At 40.8% G+C, this 9,492-nt stretch overlaps 2 protein-coding genes across 2 annotated transcripts; one reads left to right on the top strand and one right to left on the bottom strand.

Moving 5' to 3' along the window:
* The first annotated feature begins 423 nt into the window (after nt 1–423).
* Nucleotides 424–4,791, top strand: LOC108146427 (protein rhomboid). Its single transcript, XM_017272431.2, has 4 exons — nt 424–748; nt 2,064–2,417; nt 3,067–3,484; nt 3,661–4,791. The coding sequence occupies exons 2-4, from the start codon at nt 2,085–2,087 to the stop codon at nt 3,972–3,974; spliced, it is 1,065 nt and encodes a 354-aa protein (XP_017127920.1). The 5' UTR covers nt 424–748; nt 2,064–2,084; the 3' UTR covers nt 3,975–4,791.
* Nucleotides 4,792–8,400: 3,609 nt separating this feature from the next.
* On the bottom strand, nt 8,401–9,218 carry LOC108146428 (N-alpha-acetyltransferase 30). Its single transcript, XM_017272432.2, has one exon. The coding sequence runs from the start codon at nt 9,162–9,164 to the stop codon at nt 8,430–8,432; it is 735 nt and encodes a 244-aa protein (XP_017127921.1). The 5' UTR covers nt 9,165–9,218; the 3' UTR covers nt 8,401–8,429.
* Between the last annotated feature and the right edge of the window lie 274 nt (nt 9,219–9,492).

Here is a 9,492-nt window from a genome sequence, read left to right as displayed (position 1 = left end):
TGTCGTAATAACCTTGCTGGAATTTCGCAATTCGGCCAAGATTAGAAGATCGGCGTAGTAAGTCATGACAAAGCGCAGATCGCTGAAGACGACGCATTTATTAGTCAGTTTGTCAGTTGGCATTGGTAATAAGCCATAACGCGTCTGGATGAGTCATTAACCGTTATGGGGTAACCGGTGGATGGGGAAACCGGCAAATAGCCAAGCGTCGATCCATCGAACCGCTCGCTTCGAGCTGCTGCAGGCGAATAACTGCAGTGCACCCACACAAGAGCGGAGAATATGCTGCCACTCTTATACGCACGAACGAAAACACAACATGTTCGAGTTGCAAGCGTTCGCTCTCTTCGAAAACCCACCACTGGCCATCGAGCACTTATAAGGCCGGCTGCGTTGCCTTCGAAACTCATTTACGTGCGAACCGCGAGCGCGAGTTCATCGATTTAGAAGAAAGTGAGACAGCGCCTCTCGAAACAAACTGAAACTAAATATTCAAATTGTCGTGCGCTGCGTGTGTGTGTGGGTGCAACCAGAAAATATATCTCAAGAATATCTGAATACTATCTAACAAATAAAAATCAAGCTCCTGGATTTATGAGCACTAAAACTTAGTTCCCGAAAAAAAAGTTGTGAGCACAAAATACAAGTGAAAAACCAAGCGAATGGCATAAACTAAAGACATTTGGATTACAAAAAAAAAACCCCCCGCATTTCGGATATAATATCGCAAAAGGCAGAAAAACCTAAGGTAAGCCCCAGGCCCCGACCTTAATGAGAATACGAGAGATATAGCAAGAGAGATGCAAGAAATGTGCAAATTGCAATAGAAATTGTCACACAGCGGCAAAACAAAAGCACTTAAACTTAGAGGCATAATGAGTTTGTTCAACTTGCCTGCTACTACTACTACACTTGCCCTCTCTCTCTCGCACCCTTTGGGGTTTTTTTAGGGGTGCGAGTGCAGCAGAAAGCATAAAAAAAATGCAAATTACACCGCGGGTCATGTGAAACTATGCTTCTGACCGTAACAAAAAAAATACAAAAAAAAAACAGACGGTAGAGGCGGGCTCTCTGAATTAATTCATTATGTTAAGAACGCTTTCGACATCTCTTTTGTTCATGCTCGCATGGACATTCAGTGCAGTCTGCAATTAATGTTAATAAATAAATTAATTAATAAGCGGTCGACTGCGATTTCGTGCCATATTGAAATTGCTAGGCAACCGAAAACAAAAAAAAAATAAACACAAAGAAAAACCAAGCAAGGAGAGCCAAGGCGTCTTGGCTCCCACTCACTTTTTTGAACAGTGTAGGTAGTAGACATAACTACAACTACAACAACAACAGTGCGTGTGTACAACTCGACTTAAAGAGAGAGAGGGGGCCATACAAAACCCAGCGAGTAGGAGTGAGAGAAACGCGTTATTTGGAATTTTTTTGTTGTGCAAGGCAATGAATTCGTTTTTTTGTGTTGTCGAACAATTGTTTGAGGAATTTAAGAAGATTTGTGCTGTGACTGTAATTGAATCGAATGCGATTAACATAATTTGTGAGGAAATGTCTCTTGCCAGCGAATTACAATAATGCCTGACCATTAGCTGATTAGTTGGCCATTAGCGAAGATGATTTCAGGGCTGAAAGTGCAGTTTATGTAACGGCGGAGGAGATGCCACAAAAAAAAGTATCTTCAAGTTTGTCTAGCTAATATTAGAGGGCCTCGCCGAAGTTGGAGCAATAGCACAAACTTGGCCCATCAAATTTTATTGTTAGCTGTTGTTACCAGCTGACCCAGTTTTCCTTTCTCATCCCCGTGGGGGAAAAACCAGGAAGTTGCAGGGGCTTCGGAATCCGTGTCCCAGGCCATAAACAAAATTCTTGCTTTTCTCTGCTTTTCTTCTTTTTTTTTTTTATTCTGCTGCATTTCCCGTTTCTCAATCTTAAGTGTTGTAATTGCTCTTGTTTTGTGCTCCGTTTTATGAATAATTTATGCACTTAATTGATTTTTGTTTATTGTTCGGTTCAAGTTAATTAATTACAAACTTTATGCGTGCTGTCTCTTCCAGAATTTCTTCAACGGCGCCAGAATGGAGAACCCTACACAGAATGTAAACGAAACCAAGGTGGAGCTGGGCCAGGAGATGGAGCAGGAGGCGCTGGAGGAAGAGCATTCCACCAAGGAGACCATCATTGACATTCCCACCGCGTGCTCCTCCAGTTCCTCAACCTCCTCATCGTCCTATGACACGGACTGCAGCACGGCGAGCAGCACCTGCTGCACCCGCCAAGGTGAACACATCTACATGCAACGTGAGGCCATTCCGGCCACGCCCCTTCCGGAGGCAGAGGATCTGGGCCTGCTGAAGTACGTGCACCGCCAGCACTGGCCCTGGTTCATCCTAGTGATCTCCATCATTGAGGTAAGCACACAGAACACAGACAAAATTACTCATGCCATTAAATCAAAGAAGCCGCAAACTTTCATCCCAAGAGCGATAAAAATGATATAGGGAAGCGGAAAGGGACGTTGGGGCGGAAGTTTTCCGAGAGTTTTCCTCCGTCTGTTCATGTTCATGTTTCGTTTTCTGCGTCTGACTCGTTGGCGCCCCCGAAAATCGATTGTAAACAAGTTGAACAACAAACAAGTGAAGGAAAAGCGAACAGAAAAAGTATATGAAACCAAAAACTCGCAGTTATTTTAAGGGTAAAATTGATAAGAAAAAATCAGTCTTTTTTAGTATTTTAAACTAAGGCTTAATTTCTAAACTAATATATTTTTAAGGGAATAACATCCTCTAAAAGTACATGCCCTTTTTCATCCATAGTGGAAATGATTTGCCTTGAGTAGAAACTAGCACGAATATCAAATAAACTCACAGGGCGGCCCACAGGGCGTATGAGTTTAGTTTTTGAAGCCCTGCCAAGTTGGCAGGACTCGCCCTAAGCATTTTCATAAGACTTTATTTGGGACGCGGTCGCGTGCCAGACAGCAACAACATAAATCAGAGTGAACCCCCCCCTCAAAAGGCATCCAAAACTAACCCCCAATCCCCATTCTCTTCATTTTAGATTGCCATCTTCGCCTACGACCGCTACACAATGCCCGCCCAGAACTTCGGGCTCCCCGTTCCGATTCCCTCGGATTCGGTGCTGGTCTATCGGCCGGACAGGCGCCTCCAGGTGTGGCGCTTCTTCAGCTACATGTTCCTGCACGCCAACTGGTTCCATCTGGGCTTCAACATCGTCATCCAGCTGTTCTTCGGCATTCCCCTGGAGGTGATGCACGGCACGGCCAGGATTGGAGTCATCTACATGGCTGGTGTGTTCGCCGGTTCCCTGGGCACCAGTGTCGTCGACTCGGAGGTGTTCCTGGTAGGCGCCAGCGGTGGCGTCTACGCTCTTTTGGCCGCCCATTTGGCCAACATCACACTGAACTATGCGCACATGAAGAGCGCATCTACGCAACTAGGATCTGTGGTCATCTTTGGTGAGTTTCAATCTCTCATTATAATTTTAGATAACCAAAAATTCACAACTAATCTGAAAACTTTTGTAAAACTTTTATATAATGTAAAGTTTGGATATTTTTTAACTTTATGTGTAAAAATCCTCTATGCTAAATCACATAACTAACTTGAACCTTTTTTATTCTTCTATTTTTAGTCTCCTGCGATCTGGGCTATGCTCTGTACACCCAGTACTTCGATGGCGGTGCTTTTGCCAAGGGTCCCCAGGTGTCGTACATTGCCCACCTGACGGGAGCTCTGGCTGGACTCACGATCGGATTCCTGGTGCTGAAGAACTTCGGCCATCGGGAGTACGAGCAGTTGATCTGGTGGCTGGCTTTGGGCGTATACTGTGCCTTCACCGTTTTCGCCATCGTTTTCAACCTGATCAACACGGTCACCGCCCAACTGATGGAGGAGCAGGGCGAGGTGATCACCCAGCATCTGTTGCACGACCTGGGAGTGTCCTAAATATGAGGATTCAGATGCAGCTTCTTCTTTAGGAGAGATCGAGAGACAGAGAGTTGATGGGAAAAGAAAAGTTCACTCAACGATTTAGTTCAAAACTAAATTCGAAATTCGTTTGGCTTTTGCTTTTCGTTAGCATTACCGTTATCGTTACCGTTTGCAGTTACCGTTAACCGTTTCAGTTCCGAAACACCATACACAAACTCAAAAGAAAAATTATAAGAAGAACATAGACCGAAGCCGAAACGTGTAAACAAATGTTGTGATAGAACCAAAGACTGAATTTATTTCGCGTGTAAAAACAAAGTAAAAATCAAGAGGAAATCAAGAAACTAAGATCTAAACTAATCGCCTCTCGCTATGATTTAAATTAAACCCCATTATCCATGTTTTCGTTTAATGGTTTTCGCCTGTTTTCTTAAATTATGTATTTATTGGCAGCAATTACTCTGAATGAATCGAAGCATCAGGCATCAGCAAACTGTATCAAATTGTTTATACATCCATAAGCATAATCTGCTCTCGAACTATGTAGGTCTTAGCGATATATACATATACTTATCTAGGTATAACTAGCCCCCTAACAAATTGTTTCAAATTGTAAATACTATTAAGTCGCACACTAGTCAAACAACAACAACAAAAATGAACGATGGAAAACCACAGCAAAGAACCATTCAATTCAGATCAATTAGGCAAATCAAATTAAATTAAATTAAAGTCACTTAATGCGTTACAAAATCGAGCAAATATTTATCGTAATCCCCCTTACACACACAGACACTCAAAAGTATTACTAATTATATTTATTTATTGAAGGACAGCGAGAGTTTATTAATTTGTCAATCGAGCCAACTATTTATTTATTTATTTAATAATTTAGTGAAATTCACACAAAACAAGCACGAAAAAACAACAAGAGAGAAAAAAACAAAAGCAACCAATTCAACTGTAAAAATATTCAATTGAAATATATACACACGAAAAGCCAAAGAAAATAAAAATCAAAACATTTCAAGAATACAACAGAAATACAAAAGCAACAAAAGCGTTTTCATTTCCCTCATTTTTCCTTTCAGTTTTTGGTTGTTGGTTTTTGCCCACAATTTAAGGGCAATAAATAATCGAGCAAGAAGATTATCAAGATACTTGACATATTAACCGATACACATACAAATACAAAATCGCCCGAATATATAGATAGCAATGTAAATCATCGTACGCAAATAGAGAAATATTCAAAGTAATCGCAGAATGAAAATAGCTAATCTGGCATAAAAGCCAGCAAAGCGTAAGCCAAAATAGTACGTCCCAGTGCGTCCCAAAACCCCAAGATAGCATATTCAATTTTCCAAATAATGGAACCACAACGCCACCCCCAAAAAAACTCAGAAACGGAAATGTTCAGCACGAGACAAGACAAAACCCAATAGAAAAAAAATTATACAAAACTAAACAAACAGAGAAAAATTGAACAAAAATAAATGTCTAAATTATAAATGAAATTCTCGTTTTCTTCATAAATAACTCAAGGCGGTAAAGCATGCGAATGGTGAGTTTGGGGGGAACTCAATCAATATTTGCTCCACATAAATATGAGTTGGAATTCAAAGCGAAAGACTGCAACTGAAACTTGGGGCACAAATCCTTAATTAATACCCACTCCAAAGAAGTTACTTGTGTCAACGAATTTTCCTGTTCGAAGGGTGCAAATTGCCGTCCCCCAATCGATATTTGCTCTATATGAGAGTGAGCCGTTGGAAATTGAAAAGCCCACATAAAATATGAAGGCGTAGCGTAGGAATTTCGTAATAATTTATATTGTCATTCAACATAGTTTTCAATCCTGCCGGATTAGGATTAGCAGGACTTAAGTCCATGAATTTTCAAATAGGCATTCCACTTGGAAGACTTTCGTCGAATCGAAAATCATGAGAAGCTGTTTAGTTTGGGTTGTAGACTAAAAAGTATCTATTATCCAAAGTATATATATATATAATAGTTTACTTAAGGACAGTTCGAACAAAATAAACACTCTTATCTTCTATTATTATACTTAAGAAATGCAGGGTTGTTCTATCATAAATGTTGTCTCCCAATCGTATTTACTTATAACGCATAATCAAAGAATCATTACTGAATCAAAAACGTTTGATTAATACGCAAAAATCATAAGTGACTGTTTAGTTGGTTATTCGGCTAAAAAACCCAACAATATAGTCAATTGGTTTTCTTACTATTTTTTTTCTGGTTTTGTTTTTATTGGGTTGTATACTGTGTAAAACTTATATACTAAATTAGTGTATCATTTTAACTAAATTATGGTTTATGCTTACTTTCTAGTAATAAATAACTACAGGGTATTATGACTACTGTCAAAACTGTAGTCTCAAAAACACATTTATTAATGATGCATGTTCAAAGAAGCGTTGCTAAATCAAATACGCTTGGTTACATCAGCAAATTAATGACATCTCTCAGCGCGCAAATAAGACAAGAATTTTAACTTGAACTCAAGGCCCCACTTTGCTACAACAATTTTTATGCTAAGGACCAAGTTTTGGGGGTCCCCAAATTACAATTAATTAGTTTGCATAATCAGATACACCCGATTGCACCTGCCAATTAAATTCCACTTAAATTATACAATTACCAGGAGGACAAGATGTACCGGAGATAAAGCAGATGTGACTGCAAAGCGGGGCACACAGGCTTAGTGAATTCGGATTTGGGGGCGGAGTAGACACGCCGGCACTTGCAACTTCAACTTCGGGAGACTTACAGACATACAAACATACAAACATACAGACAATGCAAAAGCCAAACCAATCCAATTCAATCCAAAACGCACCCGGAGAGTCTAGGCATTTGGTGGAGCAAGATTTATGGGAGACAGGAGCTGCCGCCTCGTGGACATCAAATTGAAATTCAGGCACAATGTCAACAGCAATCGGGGACGAGGTCAGACAGGCTCAGACGGCGTTTGCGACTGCGACGGCGACGGCGACTTGGAATCCAGAGCTGGCTTCTCTGAAGCCGAAAAATCCCCATAAATAACGCGGGCATCCAACTGCTGCCCCTGCTCAGCCCCCCTCTACTCCTTCCTTCGTCCAGCTTGTTTCTGCGAATGGCAGGTGCAACTCAATCAACGCTCCTCGCCACTTCTCACCGCAATGCTGTGCCACAAAACGTTGCAACGTTGCATGTCATCTGTTCGGCTCTCTGGAGCTGCAGAGCTACAGAGCTGTGGACAGAAGCTGCGGCTTCTGCGACTGGGAGCCACCTGCCCAAAAGTTGACTTTGGACGTTTTTGTTTACATTTGGCGGAAAGGTGAAGTGGCACAGCGAAAAGCTGCCACGGAATGGAATGAAGTCGCAGTCAGTGTCGGATACAGAACTCAACTGAGGAAGCTGTTAGCAAGTTTCGGTTTCGAGTGGGTATCACAGATCAACGATCTGCGGACAGAAAGACCTCCAAGGGTTCAATGTTCCTAAAGAAACTCTAAGGGGAAGCGATGACCTGATAAAGTTTGGTTAGATCCATAAAACAAGTGTTTATCTCTCTACTTGTTATAATTTTGTTATTCCGTTCCACAAACTCCTGTGCGGGTCAATAAATAGCACTTTGAAACTATTAAATACAATTAAGAAAAGCTGTAAAAGTCTTCACATCATACATAATCATTAACGATTCAAAGATTAAATGTACTCCAAAAGCTGAATTATATTTAATTTTTTCTATTAAAATCTTAAGTCCTTTATAATATTACTTCTTTTTTTATAGAAAACTACTTAGTAAAAACAAACCTACCTAAAGATTCACAATCCATAGACAAATTTTAAAACATTAACTATGCAAATATAAGCTTTACTCTTTTTCCTTTTTTAAATAAATAACTATAAAACATATTTTTTTAAAAAGTGGCTTAAAAGTGATAAAGGCCACCAGAAAAATATATTAGCTATCAATTAAACTCCATCAAAACAAACTATTCCACCAAAACGACCTTCTAAATAACTGCTGAGGGCCATTCTACTAGAAGTTTGCGATTCCCTTAATCAGTTTGAATGAATCTGAACAGAATGCCGATGCAGGACCACCTATCAAAGCATAACCCTACATTATCGAGGCGACGAGTGCTCCTTAATGTGTCGAGACTTTGACCCTGGGAAGCAATTATCCCTCTTTTGGTCGATCGGTTTGATCACCCAGCCCGGCATGACTCTGTGCAGACTTTCCATCGACATCGACCGTTTTGCGGCTCAATTAGGCGGCGGAGTTTCATCTTCTACCTGATTCGAGGAGTCCTTATACTCCAGAGTTTTATTTTTCGGGCTACCCAAGTAGCAGCACGCTGGGGCGCTAATTGAAGGGAACGGAGCAAAGATCAGAGACGAAGGCCAACTCGAAACCGATCAGAAGCATTCATTAATAAATAGAAACTACCACTAACTTTACTAGTCGTCGGTAAGGGACAAGTCTCCGGAATCTTTCAGCATCAACTTCAGACGGAAGGCGTCCACTCCGTTCATGTAGTAACGCAAAAGCAGACGCTCCCGAATGAAACCCAGACTTTCGTAGAGAGCCAAGGCAGGTTTGTTGGTCAACTCTGTTTCCAAGACAATCATGGCTGCATCCTTCATGGCCATTGCCTCGATGGCCATTTCAGAGAGAGCTCTTCCGATTCCCCGCTTCCTATACTCCACATCCACCGACAACATGGCGATATAGCCCTGCAGAACTCCGCCAATGGTCGTTTCCAGCTTGCACACTATCACGCCCACGTAGCGATCTCCTTCCATGGCAAAGAAGCAAAGATCTGGCCAGTTGTACACAAAGTAGCGATATGTGTAAATCGAGTACGGTTCGGATAGCTCCTCGTCTATAAGGCTCTGGAGCACCTTAAGGTGCGATTCTTCTTGAAACACACAGAAGGTGAACTGCTTTAAGTCTTGGCCTCCTATCTTGGCTATTTCCTCAGAGGTCGTTGGGTTATCCTCCACCACAAGAACTGTTTTCTCTAGAGAGCCATCCTCAGGAGCGGCTTTTTCCTGAGAGACAGGGAAATTCATCCACTCAAGAGCTACTTCCTCTACAGAAGTAGGTTGATCCTCCTCCACAAGATACGATTTTTCATAGGAGGGAGTCTGATCCTGCCTTACAGGAACTGATTCCGATACATCGTCCCCCATTTTCTGACGTATGTGTAAAAATTCTTAAAAGTTTAAAGTTTCAAATTTTGAAAAGCTTCGAATAGTTAACTAAGGGAAAACTGAGGTAAAACTTTTACAAAAATAAATAATTTAAATTTATTTGTTCAAACATCTGTAAATATTTTTTAAGTTTATGTTTGGGAATTTGAAGCTTACAGTATTAGATCTAAAAAGACCCACAGCACTCGCTTCGAAAATTCAAAAAAAGTCATGGATATAAATTTCCAATTATACTTAAAGTCATAATTGAAGAACCCCACTTTATTTAAGCAATTTCAACAAATTGAAAAGAAACTTAATATTATTA

This window comes from Drosophila elegans, unplaced genomic scaffold (genome assembly GCF_018152505.1).
Source record: "Drosophila elegans isolate 14027-0461.03 unplaced genomic scaffold, ASM1815250v1 contig_208, whole genome shotgun sequence".
NCBI lineage: Eukaryota > Metazoa > Arthropoda > Insecta > Diptera > Drosophilidae > Drosophila > Drosophila elegans.
Note: the sequence above shows the minus strand (reverse complement) of the source record. Positions and strands in the feature narration are given on the sequence as shown.

What these genes read in the sequence shown, in the direction of transcription:
- LOC108146428 (XM_017272432.2), bottom strand. Translation starts at nt 9,164, where the DNA reads ATGGGGGACGATGTATCGGAATCAGTTCCTGTAAGGCAGGATCAGACT.
- LOC108146427 (XM_017272431.2), top strand. Translation starts at nt 2,085, where the DNA reads ATGGAGAACCCTACACAGAATGTAAACGAAACCAAGGTGGAGCTGGGC. An exon ending in TAGTGATCTCCATCATTGAG is followed by an intron (nt 2,418 to 3,066) that starts GTAAGCACACAG and finishes TCTTCATTTTAG; the next exon opens with ATTGCCATCTTCGCCTACGA. An exon ending in AGGATCTGTGGTCATCTTTG is followed by an intron (nt 3,485 to 3,660) that starts GTGAGTTTCAAT and finishes TTCTATTTTTAG; the next exon opens with TCTCCTGCGATCTGGGCTAT.